The sequence below is a fragment of the Phoca vitulina genome, unplaced genomic scaffold (genome assembly GCF_004348235.1).
Source record: "Phoca vitulina isolate PV1807 unplaced genomic scaffold, GSC_HSeal_1.0 scaffold54, whole genome shotgun sequence".
In the NCBI taxonomy this organism is placed as follows: domain Eukaryota; kingdom Metazoa; phylum Chordata; class Mammalia; order Carnivora; family Phocidae; genus Phoca; species Phoca vitulina.
The window spans coordinates 9,251,357-9,275,620 of NW_022589757.1; the positions used below are offsets into that span (position 1 = coordinate 9,251,357).

The 24,264-nt window shown below is 40.0% G+C and overlaps 1 protein-coding gene across 3 annotated transcripts in view; it reads right to left on the reverse strand.

The window, feature by feature from the left end:
* Positions 1–590: 590 nt before the first annotated feature.
* F5 (coagulation factor V) overlaps positions 591–24,264 on the reverse strand; it is a 70,784-nt gene continuing 47,110 nt past the window's right edge. For 2 of the 3 annotated variants that reach the window (XM_032389352.1, XM_032389351.1), the window contains 13 exons: positions 23,218–24,264; positions 20,173–20,335; positions 19,151–19,387; positions 18,100–18,313; positions 16,013–16,192; positions 13,985–14,101; positions 12,993–13,064; positions 11,723–11,826; positions 11,144–11,299; positions 8,815–8,959; positions 6,923–7,074; positions 3,993–4,175; positions 591–2,301 (listed from right to left, as the gene is read on the reverse strand). The exon at positions 23,218–24,264 is cut by the window's right edge and continues 1,795 nt beyond it. In XM_032389352.1, the coding sequence (XP_032245243.1) occupies positions 2,155–2,301; positions 3,993–4,175; positions 6,923–7,074; positions 8,815–8,959; positions 11,144–11,299; positions 11,723–11,826; positions 12,993–13,064; positions 13,985–14,101; positions 16,013–16,192; positions 18,100–18,313; positions 19,151–19,387; positions 20,173–20,335; positions 23,218–24,264 (2,917 nt within the window). In that variant the 3' untranslated portion in view covers positions 591–2,154. Of the gene's footprint in view, positions 2,302–3,992; positions 4,176–6,922; positions 7,075–8,814; positions 8,960–11,143; positions 11,300–11,722; positions 11,827–12,992; positions 13,065–13,984; positions 14,102–16,012; positions 16,193–18,099; positions 18,314–19,150; positions 19,388–20,172; positions 20,336–23,217 lie in introns of those variants that run through there. The other variant, XM_032389354.1, reaches the window with a different exon arrangement.

Below are 24,264 nucleotides of genomic sequence, written 5' to 3' on the forward strand. Positions count from 1 at the left end.
CCCTGCTTTCTCTCTCTCTCTCTCTTTGGAATAAATAAATAAATCTTAAAAAAAAAAAAAAGAAAAGAGAAGAAAATATGGTATACACACAATGGAATATTATTATGCCTTAAAAAAAAAAGGAAATCTTGCCATTTATGACAATATGAATGAACCTGGAGGTCATATGCCAAGTGAAATAAGCTAGACAAAGAAAGACAAATATTGTGTAGTATCACTGTATGTGGAAGTAAAAAAAAATCAAAGTCATAGAAGCAGAGAATAGAATGGTGGTTGCCAGGGGAAGAAATGGGGAGAAGCTAGTAAAAGTGTACAAATTTTCAGTTATAGGATGAATAAGTTCTGAGGATTTAATATATAGCACAGGGACTATAGTTGTTAATACTGTATTGTGTATTTGCAATTTGTTAAGATAGTAGGTCTTAAGCATTCTCACGAAAACAAAACAAAAAAGTAACTGTGAGGTGATGACATATTAATTAACTTGATAATGGGAAACATTTTACAACATATACATATGCCAAATCAACAAGTTGTACACTTAAATATATTATGATTTTACTTGTCAAATGTATTTCAACAAAGGTGGGAACAAATAATGAAAGCCAATGTTTGGTGGATGTTTGAAGCTCCTATATACATTCACAGGACTCAGCCCACCCACAGATGCAATAGGTAACTCTGACAGTATCTAAAGATGTTCCCAGTGAATTATACTCCTTGGGATGCACCTGTGACTTGGGTTAACCAAAGCGAGGCTGTGCCAGTTCTGGGCCTAGCTTTCTGCTTCCTAAATTGTGAACACTTGCTTTGAAGAGCCTGAATCACCTTACAAGAAGTCCAGCTCCCCTGTTGGAGACATCCAATGGATAGACCACTTGGAAGCCATGTAAAGAGGAGAGGACCTGAAACCACACGGAGTGTGACAGAGAAGCAGCTGTTTCAACATCTCGTTGAGCCTTCTGATGACTCTGGTTAGAGCCATGTCTGACTATAACCTCACTGGGGACCCCAAATGAAGTCAGCCATAAAACCACCCAGCTGAGCCCAGTTAACCCACAGAATCATGAGAGAGAATTAACTCGTTTTAAGCATTAAAGATTTGGAGTGGTTTGTTCCATAGAAAGATAGCCTCACCAGTGATTGTTCCACGTGACTTCAAGGAGGCCAGAAAGCTCCCCAGTCTCACAACATCTATGGGATCATTGAATGCCAAGTTCCCAGGGAAGGGAGTGTGGAAAGGGGAAGTTGTTGAGGAAGGGAGAAGAGGAGGTTGGAGCCATGCAGAGAAGGGCACTGAAGGTGAGCTTCAGAAGCTTGCCAGTCCCAGCAGGAACAGTTGCCTTTGGGCCAATGGTTCCAATGCTGTTTTGCAGGTTTTAGCTTTCTCTTAGGTGAACCTATGTTTTGAAACAGTATACCATTGTAGTGCCAACTAGAATGAAGCCAAGGTTACACGTTCATTTCTTCCGTGGTTATTTTGGTTGTGTTCCATGTCTAAAGATCCTTCACTCAGAACATCAATAAGTAAATCAGTTCCAAGGGAGACCAGGCCAGATTCACAAGTTGGGACCACTGTATCTTTACTCATAGAGGGCCAGAAAAATCATTGTCATATAGGTAAGACAGGGTATTTTAAGCACTCATTATTTCATATGGTATGATTTTTTTTTCTTTCCATGTCAAGAAAAATGAACCATTTAAAACCTTGTTTCCTTTACTCTTAAATCACAGTTTTGTTTTTTTTTTAAAGGTAGGCGTGAAAGCTATCCAGGTCTATAAATGGCTTTTTAAAAAGGAATATCTCTTTTATTAGTGTGTGTAGGTTTTAAAAGAACTATAATGAAGCATGCTAACTACATAAATATTACTTTACGTAGCATTTTTAATCATTATGAAAGAAGCCATTTGCTTGTTGGTTCTTGATACATTCCCATCTATATTCAGATTAATGAAGAATTAATTGTTATCATCTCACTGAATTGTGGCAAGGAGTTTACATTATGAAAGTTTCACATATAAAATTTTATTCTCTAATAGAAAAAAAGGAAATACTGAAAATTAACATTTAAAATAGCTATAAAATACATTGCCCGCTCCAAATGGCTTGATATCTTATTTAAGAGTCCTTCCTATGTCTTTGAATATTCAATTCTAGTAAATATCACAGCCAAAGAGTTCCAAGCGAAGCGCAATACTTTGGTTCCATGTTTTAGGAATGATGCGGATAAACCTGGAGATAATTGGTGGGTTGAAAAAGTTCTTCACGTGTCCTTTGATATTATTATTTCCTTTGAAAATCTGAAAGCAAAATATGGTAAGATCTTTAATAGAGATAGGATGGGTATAAAAATCTTACAGATGATTTTTTTTTCTTTTGCGATTTTAGCTCAAGCTGAGGGCATCAAGGAACACATACAATGTTATCAGAGATGATCTTCAGTCAATTATGAAATCACATGCCTAGCAGACCTCTTTAGGGATTCCAGCTCGCCCGGGATCTGACCGCTGACAGGGTGTTCTGAAGCAGCTTCAGAACCATCTCTGCCCTTAGCCCCTTGGTAGCTGTGTGACTGGGCAGCTGACTTATATGCTAACTGGCAAAATGGGGGTAATAAAAGTTTACCTGACAGAAGTCGTTATAAAGATTTTTTTAAGTATGGAAACATATGACAAGTGCACTGTAAGCGACAGATAATGGTTAGTTGTCACTAACATTTGAAATAAAATGCAACCATGTGTTTTTACTTATTCTTTTTGGCAGATGCCTTCTAGTCTCAATTGAACTGTGTTTTATGACTTGGTTGTTTTCCTTTTTGCATCCCCAGCAGTTTCCCCAAGATTTAAACACAGCAGCAGCTGAGTCACTGTTTATGACAATGATACCCAACTATAAAGACATCCTGGTACAGTGACAGATATAACCAGCCAAACCAACCAACTAACCAGACAAACAACCCAGGAGTTCACTACAAAGAGAGAGAGGTTCAAATTCATTCACTGAGATAAGGGCTGAGCCCATGATGAGCATTCGGTAAAGGTCATCCCCTTCTCCTGTGTGGCCCCTCTTACTGGCTCCAGCCTGATTTCCCTTCCTGGAAAATTAGGCTCATCTCCTTAGTTTTGCCCTAGTAGCATTTTAAAAACACGTGACTGGGAATTAAGGACTATAATGGGGTAGTTCGTCTTGCAGGAAATTAATTTCCTCATCAGTTAGGATAACAATTGTCTCCTGCTTAATAATATGATACAAAAAGCTTTATGGCCATGGGTATTTGATCAGTCAAGATAACAAGTTTACCCAAGATAATGTTAATATGATGTTATTTCACAGTGGAAGGTTCTCTAGACCCCTGTTATGGACTACATGTTTGCGTCCCCCTCAAATTCATACATGGAAACACTAACCCCCAATGGGATAGTATTAGGAGGTGGGGCCTTTGGGAGGTAATGAGGATTAGAGTAGGTTGTGAGGGTGGGGCCCTCATGATGGGATTAATACATTTACAAAAATAAGAGGAGACACGGGATCTCTCTCTTCCTGCACCAAGAAAGTCATGTGGGGACACAACCAAGAAGAGAGCCCTCACCAGGAACCCAACCATCCTGGCACCCTGCTCTTGGATTCCAGCCTTCAAAACCATGAGAAAGAAGTGTTTGTTGCTTCCATCTATGATCATTTGTTAGAGCAGTGCAAGCCGACTGAGACAACGCTACCATCTTTCTCAATCAGAGCTAATTAAGCCTCACACCGCCCCCTGGTGTTTGGTTCTCACTATTTCACAGGTGGCTCAGCCACCGCAGAAAGATGACCTGCATGGTCTCTGTTCCCAGAGCAGCTACCTGCTGAGCGAGGGTTCAGACTTCTCAGGGAGGAGGTGCATGTCAGTGCATATTTGTCAAATGCAAAGAGCTGTTTGCAAATGTAAGGTATTTCTCTCGTCATAACAGTTGGTGAGTTGCTTTGTTGTTGCTATGACAGCACCCTGTACCTTGTCCACCATGGAGGATTTCTGCCTGTAAGGCTTCCATTCCATTCCCTGGTCACTGTAGTGGATGGTGTAGCTCTTCACGTATATTTCAGAGGACAGAGACTTGCAACCCTGTGTTACAATCGCAGTTATTTTCTTGATTTTGAGCAGATCAATTTGTAACCACTGTTTGTTGTTGTTTGCCTGTGAAAATGATGAGGACACATGAATAAGGCAGATGTTAAAACCTTCAATTTTTTAGACCAAGATACTCAGAAATGCGCAGCCCTCAAAAGGCTCTCTCTTCTGTCTCATCCCTTAGGGTTCTCTGTCTCCTAGAGGACTTCCCTGTTCCTTCTTGTTTGCTGTCGCAGACGTATATAAACTTTTACTAGAGTATTTCATATATCGTACAATAATGGCTTACTTATTTGTATCCCTCTTTGAAGGCATGGATTTACTGTATTTTGTTTTCAGGTACTTAGCACAATGCATGGCACACAGTTGGTGTTCAACAAATATTTTTTGAATGAATAAATAAATGAATCTTACTTGAGAAAAAATATTAGATTGCTAAATTATCTGTAAATATTATTCTCTTAACCAAATTTGTTTAAATGCCATGATGATATTGCTGATGGGTTATCTGGGAAAGAATTGGGTAGTATCCTCTCTCTATTTAACTTATTTTAGAAAAAGTTCCACTTTTCTTTCCCTTGCTTATGTCAACCAGGAGGAGTAGTCCAATTTCTTTTTTCTGATATTTCAAATAAATGTAATACTTGAGAGACCTAATAAAGCCATGACTAGGACTTGATATGGTATGGTATGGTAGCTGTCCTGTCTCTGGCCTAATGAAGTGCCTAATCATACTTGGAGAAAGAGGATCAGAAGGGCTAACTGAGTTTTGGAGTACTCTGAGACAAATTTTCACCTTTGGGAGATTTATCATGCCCCATAGTCTCATTCAGTTCTATATGAAATAATAAATAGTGATATATTTCTTTAACATCACTTATGTGTACATGTATGTATGTGTATATATTGATACACAGATATATGTATAATTAATATACTATATGTATTTTTAAAGCAAATTAATTGAATTAAAATTATTGTATTAATTAATTTTTGTTAATTTTGTAACACCCTCTAGTGACATTTGGTGGTTTCTTAGTGTATCTTCAAGCTGTATAGTATCCAATCCAGGTCGTACCAGTAATGCAGAGGTAGAGGGCTAGAGGGTTTTGAAGACATAACAATTTTTATAGGTATAAAAGAGGTAGAGATGCCTCAGTTTGCATGTGTGCCTGCCTCAGTCTGGCTGATATTTTTTTACCCTCTCTAAAGAGACCCTATAAAGATATTTGATTCTAATAGAAGATGCAGTGAAACAGTTCTGATCTAGAATTCCAGATTTAAAATGATGGCATTAAAATTTAGAATTAGTATTTCATCTTTGAAGCCATTATTATATCACAAAGACTAAGAGCAAATTATATACAGAGCAAAATTTTTTAAAAAGCTGTAAAATACAGGGTAGGGTGACAAAGTTATACCATGAGCAGATCTAAAGAGTTATCTGGGAAAAAATTGGATGACATCCTTTCTCCTTAACTTTTTCTTTCATTTTTTTATTATTTTATTTATATAATTATATAAATGTAATGTATTATAACATTATTACTTTTATTATTTTAACTTCTTTAGGTCTCTGTTTCCCCTTCTGCAAAATTGCACAATGAGGTGTCTGAGTGTCTTCAAATGGTGGGAGGACCACTGACCATCAGGAGAATGGGCTTCCTGATTCTGCCACCAAACTAAGCTAAAATGATTTAATCTCCTTTGTGTTTAAACTTAAAAGAAAAAGTCTGGACCGGACCCTTTTAAACCCCTTGCTGTTCTTACATTCCGTGAGTCTGTGATGGACCAGAAATGAGTTTCGAGACACAGATGTCAGTTTCCAAGACTATCTGTTTGGGGTCCAAGCTCTTCCGTTTTCTCCACTACTATGCTGACAGCCTAACATACGGATAGGACCTGGAATTCTATGGAGTCCAGGGAACTGGAATGTAGGTCTCTTAAGGGAGGGACATAGGAGGATAGAAAATAAGGAAGGGTTAAGTTGACTGACAGAATCATTCTGATTTCTGATGCCATTGTGATTTTTCAAGTCAGTTGAAGAGTGAAATAAAAATGAGTCAACTATTAACTGTTATCCTGAAACTAAGTCACTGGAATTATCCAGTGGGTTAATATTAGGGGCAATATGACTCTCTGGAAGATACTTATTAAACTTAGGCCACTGATTTATAACCCTGGTTTTGCAGCATTTTGCCATGCCTCCAACTGTCTAAAGGAATGTCACAAAGTTCTCAAAAAAAGGGAACAAAAAAAATTTAAATAGCGTTATTAAGAAAATGAAAAGTATTGTTGAATTGTGAAAAAAAAAAGAAAGTGCTGCAAATCTGAATCATTTATCACTAAGTTGTCCTAATCAGGAGTTGGCAAACTATAGCCCAAGGGCCATATTTGGTCCCCTTCCTGTTTTTGTAAATGAAGTTTTATTGGAACACAGCCATGCTCATTTATGTATTGTTTATAACTGTTTTCCTGCTACAATGGCAGAGTTGAGTAGTTATGACTGAGAATGTATGGCTCACAAAGTCTAAAATATTTATTATCTGGTCCTTTGCAGAAGAAATTTGCCCACCCCTGATAAAAATCAAGACTAGACCAAGAACCACAGAGATGATAAATAACCTCTCTGAGCCAAAGTCAGAGCTAAAGTTATCAAGTCAATAGATATCCTAGATTCTCAGACCTAGGATCATAATCTGCAGAAATGGGAGATTATTTTCTGACTTCCCAGGACCCTCGTGGTTCCTGTAGTGAGGGCCTTTGCTTTCTTCTGGATGGCTGAGAGAATTCCATTCATAGGCCGATTTTACCTTGGCTTGCCAGGCATTTACACGACCCTGGGCATTAAGACGGGCACGGAAGGGTTCCCAGTAATCTCCCCACCAAGATTTTTTAAACGAGGAAGCCGTGATTTGCTTGTTTTCTATCTTTCCACTTTCCATACCCAGCGGTGTGGAGCATCCTGTCAAGAGAAAGTTATGTGATTAATTATGCACTACCACTATTCCCTGCATGGTGGTTTGCACTGCGAGGAGAAAAGAAAAAATATCACTACTAAGTAACAACAAAACAACCATCGCCAACAATGATGTTATTGCCTAAGTGCCAAATCCTGTTTTTAGGCTCTACGTGTGTTACCTGATGCTCCTAATTGCCTCTATTTTACAAGTGAGAAAACAAAAGCACAGCAAGAAAAAGTAACTTGCCTGAAGTAACACTACTAGCAGAATCAGAAACTAAATTGGAGCCCAGGAAGTCTGATACCCAAACACCATGTTCTAAATATTTAAACGCATTTTCCTCCTTCAGAGAGTCATGGAAACTTCTGTCTTTTCTTTGAGGTAGAAAATATTCCTACGTTATCTATGTATATAAGAATATATTCTATTTCTCTTTCTAAAAAATGCTACAAAGAAGAAGATACAGTGGACTCTTGGTAGTCACGTTCAACAGTTTATTTTCAACCCTTTGAGGGTGATTCATGTTATGCACCATTTAGAATTTTGCCAAGGTGTGCACTTGCATGTCAGTCCTCAAAGCTGGTCTGTGGATATGAGAAAAATAGCTAGTGAGTGAGCCCAGCCAACTGCCCATCATCATCATTATCATCTCTCTGACGCTTTGTTCTTGTGGGTAAATCATGCTGACATTTTCTTGACGTGATATCTTTCTCCATGAAAAAAAGATTTAAAAAAAGAAAACCTACTGCTAATACTGATTATATCAAGAAAATGAAGAGATTTTTTAAAAAGCAATGCTTCTTGAATAGAAAATAGATGTTTTGAATAGATTAACAGAGTTGAATGTCACATTTTAGATTGTTTGACTCTGATCTGAACAAACTACTATTTACATCATATACCATATAGAGAAAAAAACAGTGACTCTTTGTTCTATATAATAGAATTTTATTATGGCCATTTATGATTACCTGGATTTATTAATACCATAGGTCACATTATATCCCCTGAAAAACAGCAGCTTACATAGAAAAAGCTTGAGTACCTTTATAGAGCGCCAAACAGAATGCAGAGTTCAATCAAAGCTTCAGGAAATTGGGGGGGTGCCTGGGTGGCTCAGCTGGTTAAGCATCCAACTCTTGACTCGAGCTCAGAGTCGTGAGATTGAGCCCTGCCTCGGGTTTCGTGCTGAGCAGGGAGTCTGCTTGAGATTCTCTCTCTCCCTCTCCCTCTGCCCCTCCCCGTCAGCTCTCTCTCTCTCTCTAATGAATAAATAAATCTTAAAAAAAAGTTTCAGGAAGTTGGTAAGCAGTTTAGATTTCAAAAACATTCACTGAACATCTAATACATGCCAGTAATGTTGCTAGATACGTTCGTTACATTAAAGCCTGAGTGTGACCTTTTGGACTTCAGAAGAGTCGGGCCTAGTCTGAATCTTAGTTCTTATTGTAATGGGCCAATGGAGGTTATTCGAAGCTAGGGCCTTTCCTTGGAGGGTCATGCCAGCATCCATGCCATCCTGGCACTGTTTGGAGATGGTGCCTGCCTGCTGGCTGGTAGAACAGTCTTGGTCCAGGTCACAATGTAAATGAGTAGTTTACCTGAGCAGAACCTGTTTCACCAAGGTTTTTCTAGGCACCTCTGTGATTGAAGAGAACTAATAATTCTACCCATTCTTCCGTATCTACTAAAGCTTGATTCTTTATGAAGCAGCGAGACAATAATGCATCTTCATTTCTTACCGTTAACCTCACAACCTTGCAGCTCCAATCGAAGGGCAGGTCTATTATAGGATCTAATTGGAGAGATCCTAATATATCTAGCCACAATAGGTGGGTCAAACTGATTCTCTTTTATTGTAGAGGCATCCGAATTGCCACCAAAATACTAGAGGAAAAGAGGAAAGCTTAGTTATGGAACAATTCTTTATAAAGTGATTTTATAATAAAATTTCAGTTTAATTTAATATTGTCATATTAAGTTTTCATGTGGCCTGAATTAAATCACTTGGTCTTAAGTAACTGGAGATACTTTCACTTCAGGAAGATGGTGTAGATGTACTTTGCCTTGTTCCTCCTGCTAAGTACAACTAAACATAGGAAGCCACTGAAAGATGAAGAGAAGAAGGCAGACGGGTTAGGGTTCTTGGGACCCAAGGAACAACATGGTAGTGGGCTCCCTGGGTTTTATTTTTGTCTCATATATCCCAGATTGGGAAGTGAAGAGGCCAGCAACCAGGAAACACCACTGGGTACAGACAAAAAAAAAAAAAAGCTCTGGCAAAATCCTCCTTTCTCTAGCCACAGGACCAGGAAAGGGCAGTCTAGCAAGACAGAAAACTTTCAGACAGTGATTGCTCTACTTCTAGCTAAACATCATAGAAAACACTGTGGCCCCTCCTCCACCCAGAACAGCAAAGGCCAAGTGGGGAGCCTAGACTTCCATGCTCGTAAGACTGTAACAAGGCACCCCAACACCCTCACTGGGATTGTGTCAGAGAAGGCCAAATAGGAACCCAGGACTTTCATCCCCACCAGCTCCTAATAAGGCTCCCACCACTATAGTATCAGTGGAGACTCTCCCATTCCCACCCAACAGCAAAGAGGAGCGGTCCTCCTTCAGTGGGGAACCTGGACTTCGAAGTCCACCTGGCAGTGATGAGGTGTGCCTCAGCCCCTTTCCTTGCCAGACCAGTGTCAGAAAGTGCCAGCTAAAACAGAAAATAAGAGCAGCAAGACTGAAAACTAGAAAAATAATAGATAAAAACAATGAAACAGAGCCAAAAAGATTTTTAAAAAAGGCAAATATCTAGCAAGAATGACAAAGCAAAAAGAGAAGAGATGCACATTCACTAATATCAATATCACTGTAGACCCTGCAGACATCAAAAGCATAAGAGAATACTACAAACAACTCTATGCACATAAATTTAACAGCTTAGAGGAAAGGGATCAATTAGAAAAACACGATCTCAACTTATCCAATAGGAAATAGATAATGTGAACAGCCAGTAACTATTAAAGAAATTGTATTTGTAATTTATAAGTTCCTGGAAAGGAAATCTCTAGGCCCATGTAGTTTGGTGAATTCTACAAATATTTAAAGACTTAACACCAATTCTAGAAAATCTCTCCCAGAAAACAGAAGAGCATGCTTCCTAAATTATTTTATGAAGCCAGTATGACTCTGATATCAAAACCAGAAAAAGACAGTACAAAAAAATAAAACTACACACCAATATTCCTCATGAATATAAGTGCAAAAGTCTTGAAGCTATGAACTCTAACTGTACTGTGTTCTCTCTCCAAGACTGATTAGTAAGGGCTACAATTTGAGATTTTCATGATCTATTCTAAGGTATAGTGCAAATAATTTATTACTAGAGATATGATAATACAGACACTAGTAAAATAGTAAATAATTTACAGGAAAAATGAAACAGATTGAAAGTGATCAGTGTAATAATGGCAGACTGACTCCTGATAGCTCTCTTTGGAAAGGGGATTAGGGAGGAAGAGGAGTTAGGGCTGGTACACATGGGTTTTTGGGAATAATCCTGGCTGAGTCTCAGGAAGACCCAGCAGGGGATTGTCACTCCTCAGTCAGGGCAGCAAAAAAAAAAAAAAGAAAAAGTCTGAAAAGCATACTGCCCCAGCACATAACTGGTATTAACATTGCTATTTCCTTCAGGTACACTGAAACAAAGAACAAAATAAAATGTAAAAGTTAGTATAATCAAAACTCTTGGAGGCTAGTTTTTAGCATGAGCCCCTTAAGACACAAGACTCTGCTGTCCACCATCTGCCAGTCAGAGAAGTCTGGGTATTTAGTTTGATCAAAAAGTGACTTTTGGTGGAGTTTTGAAGTGTCATAAGTCAGGCTTATGCCTTTAATTTATAATAACAGACCTATCATTGTACAACTTTCTTTCATAAGGCCCTAAGAAAACCATTTGTATTTCAACCGCCCAGAAAGGTATTTTTTAAAAAGACATAATGATAGGCATAGTCATTGCAACCTGGTGAGCCTAGGGTGAGTCTTGAGACTCAGAAAGAAACAAGGCACACAGACCATCACATTCCTTGTGCTGTTCCCTTTGAAGATCTGCCAGTTTGTCCGGTCAGAGCTGTATGCCACAGAGAACTCTGTGGTGTAGTAGGACTTCAGATACTGTTTGGCACCTTGAGTCTGGATCCCTGTGAATACGACTTCCCTCTGCATGTCTACCTGCAATATAGCAAAGCCATTACACAGACTGTCCTTGTCAACGAGTCACACACTGCCTTCCTTAATTCACTGTGTAACCAGCATTCTTTAGAACTAAACAGCCAGCACCTAAGGTCTAAGCACTAATCAAATGGCTAGATACAATCCATATGTGAGCACAGAGTACCTGGACTCGAATCCAAGTTCAACCACTTACCAGCTGTGCGTGACATTCGGCACTTAATTAGTCCCTCTGTGCCTTAGTTTTTATCATCTGTACAAAGGATATCTAGACTATTACTAGAACTAATCTCATAGGGTTCATTTTTGAATAAGTAAAGTACTTAGGATAGTGCCTAGAACATTGCAAGAACAAAGAGAAATTAAATCACTGTCATTTTATTATTACGGTACTGTAAATATTATCAGGTTAATAAGATATACCTGGATCCAAGGTTTAGATGCAAGGTCTGCTGAAGGTTTTTCTGTGATCCAAGCATTATATGACCCACCATTGTTTAATCTTGCTAATTTGGGCTCCCAATAACCTAAATCCAAAAAAGAAAAAAAATTTATTCTGAATTAAAAAAAACAAACCGGGGCGCCTGGGTGGCTCAGTCGTTAAGCGTCTGCCTTTGGCTCAGGTCATGATCCCAGGGTCCTGGGATCGAGCCCCGCATCGGGCTCCCTGCCCCGCAGGAAGTCTGCTTCTCCCTCTCCCACTCCCCCTGCTTGTGTTCCCTCTCTCGCTGTCTCTCTCTGTCAAAAAATAAATAAAATCTTTAAAAAAAAAACAAAAAAAAACAAACCAAAAACATATAACTAGCAATCTCCCAAGTAAGTTTAGTCCCAGTGGAAAACCAGATCTCTGCAGGAGCTTCTATTGAAGTTAGGAGACCAGGCAGTTGACACGGGCCTCAGCTACTAAGTCAGTTCATGATGATGAAATCTTCTTGGCTTCAGGTCAGTGCTTGGTCAGCTGTCAACCACCACCCACCCCCTTTCTTGCATACAGGTTATGTTTATCTTTTCTCAGTTATGTTGATGTGGTTGCTGCTGAGTGTGCTTGCCTAAGGGGAGGTTGTGGGAAGGATTATGGGAGCCTCATGATCCCTTGCAACTGACCTCTTGGTCTTAGGAAGGGTTTTGAGGCAGAGTGAGGAAATTTAGAAGGAGATCCTGACACACAGTGGGTGATTAGCAAACTTTCTTGAATAGAGGAATGGCACAACAAAGAGCCCTATTAATCGGGAGAATAGTATCTGGCCAATAAGACCTTGTGAATCTGGCTGGAATATTATGTTTGTGATCAAACCTGGAATGGGGATGAATGGGGAGAGTTTTGGAAACGGGTACATGGTTGTAGGAGTAAGGGATCCACTCCTTGCTCAATCCCTGCTGAGAAGTTGGACTGCCTGTGTAGAAAGCCCTAGCTCTTGGTCTTCCCTGGGACAGACTCTTTGGGAACATTACACACCAGAGAGGGTGGCAGTGATAAAGGAATGCCAACAGGTTTTAGCGCCTGTCATATTGCTCCTTCCTCTACCAGATGAGCACCTCAAGATGGAGCTGCTTTACCATGTGGTAGAGAAAAGCCCAGAGAGGAGCAATGATCCATAGATTGAACAGGTAGGGTTGTCATGGGTTGTTTTTCAGGCTGTATACTGCACAACTGTAGGAGATGGCTTCCAAAGGCTATGATGCTATTACTTACCCAAATGCTTAGAAGCTTTGATCTGTGAATCAGCTATGATACCATTGCTCAGTCCCATTGGCATCTTACATTCTAAAAAACAAAAAACAAAAAACAAAAACAAAACAACAACAAAAAACAAAAACAAAACACACACACACAAACAGAGCAATGAATAATTTTTGCTTAGAAAATACATATAACAACATAAAAGCTGCATGGCTAGAGATCATACCTCTGGTGAGTCAGTAATTCGATAGCTTCACCTACCTTATATGGCACCGACTTAAATATGTCTGATCATAAAATGGTAAATGTACTAGCAAGACTGGTGCTAGTCTTTAACAGAAATAGTGATACCCTAGAGGAAAACCATGGAAATCCCGAAATTCAATTAGTTTTAAATGGATTTCCATCTGCTTGTATCTTAAAATAAGACATTTTACAACATTAAGTATTATCCCTTTTAAGTCTATGTTCCCAAAAGTTGACCTGAAAGTTACAGAGTTATTTACATTCTGATCACAAAAGAAAATGCCAGCCACTGAGATATCTGGATGTCAACACAGTGCTTGGTACTCAACAAGTACTTAATAAATGCTGCCTGGCTGGCTGGGCAGATGGGCAGATGGGAATGATTTCTCAAATACTGAAATGCCAAGTTCAGAGACTATCCTAGTCATTGTTGAATTCCTGGTATCTTTTCCCTCCTCTACTCAAGGAGTCTGGAAAATTTCTTACACTTTCCCATGAATCACACATTATGAAGGAAGACACTTTATATTGGTTCCCCAACTGAGAATGCCTTTGGGCTGAAATATGTGGTTTAAGTTTCCTAGGAGATTGATGTTTGCGGCACAATCTGACGATGGGTCAGAATAAAAGCAGTTACTGGTACCCATTCTCCCTCTGTCATGCAGAGTTCCCAGAGTTCAATATTTCCAATCTAAGAGTTAGTGATGTTCCAGCAGGGACCCTCCTGCTGAAAACATCACGTGGCTCTTGGATGGTACCTCTGTCTATGATGAGAAATGGTGTTTGCATCCCTGCTCTCTGGTTTTCTCCAACCTCTGTGTTGAGGAGCCACCAGCCAGATTTTGATGGCTTCATTTCAAGAGTTTTAAATGAACCTAAAATAGAGAGTGAAGGACAACATTACACACCCCAAATTAACAATATTAATTGACAGCTATCAAAGAATCCTAAATCCCTGCATCACAAGAGGCTTTGGAAAAGAAATCAAGAATGATCCATTTCTCTTATGCAGGACTAGAGGTGTAACAAACAGAAAAACAAATCAAAGCAGTGACACACATACACATTAGTAAAAATAAATTGCCCAGGGACTTAAAAAAATCTCTAACACCCCTTACTAGAAAGAAACTTTCAGTTATCTATATATAATGTTACAAGCTAACCCATACACAGCACAGCTTCTGAGTCCTAAGGATGAAAATGACCTTGAATGACTCATCACTGGGCCTCAAGAATACTGTACAAGTTTCCTTTCTCTCCCTTCATTTCTTTCGCTTTTCTTTTTTTTAATAAGAAAATTAAAATCAAACATCCTTCTCCCATGTTTTCAAATTTTCTATTAAGTCTACATATTTGGATAGAGATGCACCTAAATTGTTTCAGAAAATCACTGAAAGAATGACATTTCTGAAACTTCTGATTATCCATTCTGATATTTAATGCTACCCATTGTCAGATAATACTTAAATTCTGCTGGCCGTAATTCATGTCTATTTTCCAGATTGTGAGTGAAAATTAATAGCTGATGGTCATCCTCCTTTAGCACACTAAAAAGATTGCAGCCTTCCACTCCCTCCAATACAGATAATTTAGATTTGAAGATTTGGATGGGCCAGCCAATTCCAGCTTCTCAGTGTTTCCCACAGGCTCATGGAAAGGAGGACTGATCTGGCAATTTACATTCGGTGAAAAGTAAGGAATAAGTTTACCTAATCCCCTCTTGTCTCTGATTTTAAGAGAGTGGGTCTTTATAGCTTTATTAATGAGCCACAGGCCTGAATAAACAAACAAGAACACCCTTTCCTCCTTCTTAACCAAACCAGTCCCATTTGGACTGCTGTGCCCTTCTAAGGCTGACTCACATAGCAATTTCTCCATCCAAAGTGGCGAGGGACTGACTGCCTTCACTAGCTTCTCAGAGCGTTTGTGGAAGGTAGGCTGCTTGTTAAAAATGCAGAGTCCCTGGCACCTGCCCAAGATCCCAAGATCTACCAGATCAAAGTCTCCGAAAGCAAAATCTCTGCCTTAGCCTTTGCATTTTAACCAGCTTCCTAGAATTTTACTATGCCCGTTACAGTTTGAGACTCAGCAGCACCTGGCACTCATAACCCTACCCACACACCTACCACACACAGATACACCTACAAACAACTTGCTGGCACATAAAAATCCTTTGTGATGGCTGGTTTGTTTAAACCTTTTCGTTATTTTGTACATGAAAAGTTCTAAATACCCCTCTTATCCTTTAGCGTTTATAATCATTAAAAAAAAAAAAACCTTTTTTCCCCTTCAAATAGCCTCATGAATCAGTTTAAGATTAAGATTCCTGTAGTCACTTGCCCAAAGGTATCAAAGTGAGAGTGTGAGGAATAGAATTCAAGAATTCAAGAATCCCAAAACCCTAGTAAGTTTTTAATCTCCTTCCCAACAGAAAGCTTTAGCTGCCTGAGCCCTGTGGGATTCATTTTTATAATCTGTTTAAGACCTGGCCTACGTGACACACAGTGGCTTGGGAAAAAATGCATTAGACATAGCATCTCTGTAGAACTGAGTTGAGCCCCACATATAGTCTGTGTGGTGCCGCAAAGAGTGTATATATTAGCTGACTTTTCTGTACTCTGTATGCAGTTTGGGGATATGTCTCTGCCCAGGATCTATGCCAGAAACCATGTCCGACCCTTAGGAAGTAAATGCATAGGAGGGAATGAGGGACAGTGACAGTTGCCCAGATTGCCTTCTCTAGCCATTTTTCATCAGGGATCTCTTTTCATTGTGCAGATCTTTACCAGGCAGCAGGGGCCAGACCCCGAGCTGGTGCTGTTGAGTGCCATTTTCCAGCAAGGTCTGGCCATGAAAGTGAACCACATGAATGTCTCTGGAGCTGCCCATGTTCAGCAGATGCAACCTCACCCATTCTTGCTCGTACATTCTCAGGCCAGGCAAGTTGTAGATCATTCCATTAATGGCTGAAAGGACAGAGAGTTGCAATCAATTAGAAATCTGCAGAGAGGCTGCTAAAGAGGTCTGAGGCATCCCACCTTACCACCCATCTTCCTATCGCTCCGCCTGCCCAGGCATATAGTAAGGACCCCAGAGTGTTCTGATATCAGCGAGAGGCTAAACCTCATGCCAGCCTACAGCAGTTTCCCACAGAATTTACCACTCTCTACCCCGCACCTCACACTCCCCCTGCTCTCTGCGTCACTCACTTATCCTTGACATTTACAGTATGGATTTTCCTGTGCTACAGAAACAGAAAGACTGATATGAGCCAGATAAGTGAACTCCAGTGGTTAGAGGAAAGAGAGTGAGGGGATACATAGCACATCACCCAGAGGCCTCCTAAATTCAGAGATAGTTCTAGGCAAAATTAGGAAGGCAGACGACCGAGGTTCATGTTTATTCTCTCATTTCTATGATATAGCTCCTCTGTCCCCTTCCCAGCTTAAATGTCTAGGGTTCTCAGGCTTCATCCACTCTCCACTCAGTGAAATGTGTGTGTGTGTGTGTGTGTGTGTGTGTGTGTGTGTGTGTTTAAATCACCTGACAAACTTAATCACCCTAAAAAATAATAAAAAATGTTAATGATACAGCTTTGAGCTACCATGCATTTAACTGAGATTGAAGTGAGTGAAGTTTTTATTAGTAATGTTATTCTAAAGTTAAAAGAACTACTATGGAGTTTCAGGAACTGAGCAAGTGAATTTGGGGAGGGAGGGGAGTTGAGATCATTTTCGCACCCTTAAGGTTACATTAGGTATGAGAGCACCTGTCTTCCCACTCCTAACACCAGTCCTTACTCCCTCATCTGGGCAGGAAATAGATCTCAAGTGATTCTTAGGTCAGCATTGCTAACTCATTAGGATATGGAATGAAGACTCTCAACATAGCAGGTGCTCAGCAAACATTTGATAAATTAAACTGAGTGATAGAATTCATTCATTTATTCAGTAATTCAACACACAATTACTGAACACATACTGCAAAGGCCAGGTGCTGAGTTTGAGGCTGGGAACTCAGGTGGTCTGCTCAGCAGGTACCCTGATAAATACTACACCACGGGGATTACCTAATTACAGAGACTTCAACTACAATATATTTAAAACTAAGCTATATCCGGTGAATTTTACTCTTTCTTTGAGGAATTGGGAAGCAGTGGCTCGAAGGTACTCAGAAGTAATGGGATAGCCAAGAGACAAGCCTATCTGATTCTGGGGCTATGCTTTCTCACTAGGTTGGAAGGTTTTCAGAAGAGTGTGCTTCCCACGCCTGAGACCAAGTGCCCTGGGCTGAAAAGCCTAGAAAAGGAGTTCAGAGTACATATGTTTCGCCCCGCCTCCCCCCCAAAAGATGCTCCCTTGCCACGATTCTCCTATCACCCAACTACCCAGTGTCCTATCTTGTTTTGTTCTAGATGCTTCGGATGCCACCTGAGAACTGCTGACAGCTGGAACTGCCACCATCATTTTTCTTTAGAAAGTACACAGGGATGATCAGTTCTTCTAGACAAACAATCGTTCCTTTAGTGATCAAGGAACAGGTTTATTAACTGTTTATATTGCAGAGTAATGCCAATTCCTTTTTGACTCATGCTACCAGCTGCCGCACACTGGCTTTTTGTCGGTCGGTTGGTTGGTTGGGTTTGTTCTGCCGCAGGCTCCTGTGCTCTCTTTCAGACCTTCTCTAGCTCCTATATGTGCAGCACCACCTGCTGGGCGACATCAGCCCTCAGACGTTTAAGGACCTGGTGTGGGTCGTAGCTCCTGATTCTTCAGAAGCACCTCCTGTCTAATCTTATGAAGACCTAGGGCAAGAATCATGGTCACCCCATGTGATTTAGTTCAGAGATTAGATCAAAGTGAGAGGAAAATACCATGAAACTCATGGGAGTTTTTTACTTCTGAGGATGCAAGTCTCCAAGGCCTTGGGGACTGGGCCTTCTTTTCATAATACCAGCTCTTCTTTTCGTCAAAGACCATGAAAAGTAAGATGAATTCTCTCATATCCACCGGCATGTTGCTCTTATCAAGTACTCCTTTTTGACAGATCAGAAGGGGACCTATCAAGCCAGAATGGATATCTTTTTCCTGGAAGACAGTAGGAGCAAAATGCACAGATTTTCTTTCTCAGGATTTCCTTTGCTCTTCTGACAATCACTGATGATATAGAAAAGGAAACCTCAGGGGCTCTGAATTTGAAGATTATAAATGAAGAGCTTACTAAGCCTGGGTATCATCTGATCATCTGATTCTGTGGCACTCATCATCCCTTCCTCTGATTAGTCCTTTATCTCAGCATGGCAGTAATGATAATGTTAATGACAATATCAATACTATTATAATTACTATTTATTGAGCATCTACTATTATAGTAAATATTTTGCTGGTAATATCTTCTTTATTTCAGACAACAATCTTGTATAATAAAAATAAGCTCACTTATTAAACAAATATTACCAAGTACCTACTGTTTTCTCATTTTTAACTTTAGAAACTGAGGCTGAGAGAGGTCAAGTAACTTTCCCAGGCCCACACAGTAAGTGACAGAATAGTGATTGAAATCGAAGTCTGTGCTCTCTCTCTACCATGCCCAAAATGAAGGCATCTTGACTTTGCAGCTCTCTCATAAAGAGCAAAAGAAAGCTAATACTTGCTCAAGGAAATAGAAAAAAATGTCTTCCTCTGCAAAGATAGTCACTCTGACTGGGGTCAACCATTTCAGTACCCCTCATTCCTCGCCACTGAGCACACGTTTCTCTCTCACGGTCATCTGAAGGCAAGTCGCTATAGACTGTTGACCACAATCCTTACACCTTCCTCATGGAAAGCAAGACATTTAACAAGAAATCATCTTGACCCTTCCGTCTGGTGGACTCAGGTTATGAGGTTAGGGGAATGACAAAAACTTTCAATGGATGTACCCACCGGGTTCACTGCTGAGTAGTAGGCCCAAGCCCGGCAGGCAGAACCAGGATTTTCCGGCCCAGATCGAGTGGTGGCGTGCCATACATATGTATAACTGCTGTTTGGCTGAACAGCATTATCTTCCTTAAACCATTCAGGAGAGTCATCTTCATAAGTCTTTCCCTCTGACGATTTTTCGTAGGAAAGCCCATGGGCATGAAGAGAATATGGTCTGGATGCTAAATTTTTAAAACGAACCTAGAAAAAAGAATGATCCATAAATGTACTTAAGTCCAACAAAAATCCAAATTATACGCCAAAGTAGATGGTTAATTATTAAATGAGACCTAGATATATATACAGTGAGATATATTAATTGCATACAAGTACAAAGTAACATGTATATTATTTCATTGAATTTTTTACAACATCCTGTGAGCTAGGGCCCAAGTAGTTTACCCTAGAAACACCAAAACATGTTTGTTCTTAGGCTCAAAGCAAAAGTATTGACATTAGGCACAAAGGAAATGATCACAGCAGGTGCTGCAGATTTGAAGATTGAATGAGCTTTGGGTCTTGCTCACAATAAGTTTCCAACCTCCTGGTGAAGAGACACCTGCACATGTGGATTCAAGTTAAAAACCTGGAGACCAAAAGTACATAAACAAAGTATGAATGGGGTTAGATGGGAATGCCTGAAAGGAGCAATTCAGTTGAATGTGCAGGAGAGGTTGGGGTACTAAAGAAAGTCTCTTGGGGAAAACAGAATTGGCCCTTATGGAATGAACAGGAGCTCAGGAGAGGAAGAAATAAATTCATGAGATCGTTTTTTTCTTTTCTTTTCTTTTTTTTTGAGATCATTTTTTTTTTTTTTTGAAGATTATCTGATTACTTAGCAAGCAGTCTCTGAAAAGAAGTATAATTATTTGTTAATTTTGGAAAATAAATTACCTATATCCCTCCTGCCCCTTTCACTGTTACAGCCCTCTGGTGCTTGTGGAAATTCCTCTGATGATCTTAGCAATGCTCAAAAAATGACTTACTTGGATGACATCATCCACTTCAGCTCTAATAATAGGACCAAGAATGCCGAGATGCTCTTCATACTCCCCCAAAGGATCACGTTTGGTAAAAGTGCTATCAAGGTACTTTCGAAAGACTACTTTCTTGTATATGGTATTTTCTGGAACATCATCAATGTCTTCACTGAAATAATAATAAGAATACTATTTGTTTAAAAGAACAAATGAAAGACCACTCAAAGAAATTGGGGGAATTATCCCTGTTTCTGAGTATAGTATCTAGCATGAATATTTAATTGGTACTTAATATAGTATCTAGCATGAATATTTAATTGAGAACAAATGAATGAAAATATGAATAAGTAAAAACTTAAGCCAGTAAATATCCTTCAGATCCGAGCTCACATATCATTTCTTAGGTAAGTCCTCCTATAAACCTTTATATGTCAAATCTCTCTATATTATTCCTTAAGTTACCATAGCGTTGCTATAGTATATACAGTATATTCCTGTAGTATTCTTATATTTCTCTAGTATATATAGTAAATTATGTGTCATTTATTTGTGAGGTTATCTATTCGAATCTGACTCTAATATTAGAGTGAAAACCCCATGAGGTCAGGGATCATGCCTAATTTGCTCATTCTTTTATTTTTAGTACCTAGCCAGTTATCTGGCACATAGTAGGCACTTGATAGATTTTTGTTTAATGCATTAATGAACAAATACAATCATATATCACATAGCAGATTTTTAATATCAGACGCAGACAAAGCCAGGCAATTGGATAGTGCCAGGGCTTGGGGCTGTCAGGTATCAATGGTCACCCCTGTGAAGGCCACTAGATGGCTGGGGGTTTTATACTCTGAAAGTAGCCATTCTTCTCTCATTTCTTTTTTTAAAATGACATTATTCCTTGTGTAATTCACCAGTTCAGTCTGGGGCCAGAGCACATCATATTTTCTCACCGACTCCTAAATTTCCCAAGCCTATGGAAACAGGCCAAAAGCTCATCCATCAGTCTCACAGTATTTGTTATGCACCATGAGCCATCAACAGAGAAACCCATTCTGCCTTCTTTCCAGTGTTCCTACCCTACTGACCCCATCCTTCCAGACACTAAGCATAACATAGTTTCACAGAACACATGGGGACAAGTAGAGCAACTTTGACTGCCATAAACATGGGTTGCATATCTGGAATGGTATATAAGATTTTGAAGGAACTGGTTCCATCCCTTTCCACTTTGGAAAGGCCCTAAATCTTACTCCTTCAGGGCCTCTCTTAGAAATCCCTAGATAAACTATTTATTCTCATATAGCAATGGGTGCTACATTTAAATAGGAAGTCATAGGAAAATGTGTTTTTTAATTATTTTGGGGGGGAGGGGGTGGGAGGAAGAGCAGAGGGAGAGAGAGAGAACCCTGAGATCATGACTTGAGCCGAAATCAGGAGTTGTAAGTTTAACCAACTGAGCCACCCACATGTCCTGAAAATGTGTTTTATTTTTTTTTTTAAAGATTTTATTTATTTATTTGACAGAGAGAGACAGCGAGAGAGAGAACACAAGCAGGGGGAGCAGGAGAGGGAGAAGCAGGCTTCCCGCCGAGCAGGGAGCCCATGTGGGACTCGATCCCAGGACCCTGGGATCATGACCTGAGCCGAAGGCAGACGCTTAACGACTGAGCCACCCAGGCGCCCCTGAAAATGTGTTTTAAATTAACAGAGTTCTAATATGGAAATGCCAGACATCAGATTAATGAAATGTTTTTTTGTGCGTGTGTCTGTAAGCCATACCATGCATTGCGTTTGCTTACTCTAATTACACTTTGGTTTTTGATTTTTAGTGTAACCGTTAGCTTTTGTAAAGGTTGTGTATTATATTTAGACAGTTTAAGCATGGTCACCATGCTGTGTCCCTGAGAATCTGTAGCTGACTAAGCCTTGCCCCTTGTCCCTCCCTCTCTTTTTTCTCTATATTGTCATCCCAGAATACAGAGTCCAGCCCATTATGGCTTTCCATCCTTAAGCAGAATTGAATTGAAAACTCTTTTAAAAATGGCTATGGATCCCTTGGAAACTCTCTGCTGTAAGTTAGGCCACTTACAAAACTGCATGAACTCCTTCAACTCTATGGTTAAGAGTGGCTGGAGGGGCGCCTGGGTGGCTCAGTCGTTAAGTGTCTGCCTTCGGCTCAGGTCATGATACCAGAGTCCTGGGATCGAGCCCCGCATCGGGCTCCCTGCTCCGCGGGAAGCCTGCTTCTCCCTCTCCCACTCACCCTGCTTGTGTTCCCTCTCTCACTGTGTCTCTCTCTGTCAAATAAATAAATAAAATTAAAAAAAAAAAAAAAAAAAAGAGTGGCTGGAACCCTGAAATGTTAAATCCGAAGAGGATCTTGGGGGCCATTTGGTGTAACACCTTCATTTAAAAAATGAAATTATTAAATGAGTGATTCTATAAGCCAAGTTAAAACTCAAGTTTAAATCAAGGTAAATCATCATTGAATGACTGCCTCAGTGGAAGGTATAAACTTGCTTTTTCTTTCTAAACTGGTTTATATCCTTGGCCTCTGCTACTGGAATCTCATGTAATTTGAATCAAACGTCACCAAGATGCTGTATACTTTACATTGATCAGTAAACAATTTAAAAATATTTTTTGATAACCAAGTGCAAAAGGAGATTTCTACATTACAAATTTGGATTTGAAGCCAACTTCAATGAAATCATGTTGATTAGCAGATAGCTATGGATAGGTTGGGCTCTGTGCTGAGGCAAGGAAAGGGGGTAGGAACATGTGTGGTGAGAGCAGAAGAGAGAAGAGGGGGCTTCTTTATAGAATATCATAGATTTCTTACAGTGATTGTTCTTATATTGTCCAAATGTCCCCTAACGTAGAGAAGCTAACCTTGGAATTGACCAAGGAAATTGTATAGGGCAAGTGGCAATAGGGGACCTAAATTATACTTAGTATAATTTGCCCAGAATTATTTCCTTAGACTTTAACAATCTTTTTAGCAGTAGTGGAAAAATGAGAATGTAAAAAGAGAAAATTTGGCCAAACCTTTGAGCAAATTTTGAATAATCCCAGGATACTTCTTCAGCAGCAATGTAATAATATTTTCTGTTTCCATTGTTGCTGCGGAGGTACCATGCTGCAATGTTATCAGGATTTCTGGAGGAGTTAATGTCTGTCCTAGTATCAGTTTGGTAAGGGTCATCATAGGCCACGTAATCAATTTCAGCAATGTATTCTTCACTGCTCTCTTCCTTCTGCCTTGGAATAATCTCAATATAATCTCCATCATTTGCACTGAGGCCTACTACAATGGGTGGATTAAGTTCTCTTGGCATAAAAGTGTTCTTTAGGGTAGGAGATGGTGGGAGAGATGGCACCTGACCTAGGTCTGGATAAGGGAAAGTCTGACCAAATTCTGGAAGAAGCACTGACTGACTAGATTCAGAGGTGTAGGATGTCTGAGGAAGTGATGTCTCTAGATCAGGAAGAAGGGCCGTTTGGCTAATGTCTGGAGAGAGAGTTGCCTGGTTGAGGTCTAGGGAAGGGAGCATCTGATCGAGGTCTGGAGAAAGAGTCATCTGGCTGATGTCTGATGAGAGAGTCTCCTGGCTGAGGTCTGAGGAAAGGGTTGTCTGGCTGAGGTCTGGAGAAAAGCTTGTCTGGTCAAGATCTAGAGAAAAGGTTGTCTGGTCAAGGTCTAGAGAAAAGGTTGTCTGGCTGAGGTCTGGAGAAAAGGTCGTCTGGCCAAGGTCTGGGGAAAGGGTTTTCTGGTCAAGGTCTGGAGAAAAGGTTGTCTGGTCGAGGTCTAGAGAAAAGGTTGTCTGGTCGAGGTCTGGAGAAAATGTCTGGCTGAGGTCTGGAGAAAATGTTGTCTGGCTGAGGTCTGGAGAAAAGCTTGTCTGGTCAAGATCTAGAGAAAAGGTTGTCTGGTCAAGGTCTAGAGAAAAGGTTGTCTGGCTGCGGTCTGGAGAAAATGTTGTCTGGTCAAGGTCTGGGGAAAGTGTTATCTGGCCAAGGTCTGGAGAAAAGGTTGTCTGGTCAAGGTCTGGAGAAAAGGTTGTCTGGTCGAGGTCTGGAGAAAAGGTTGTCTGG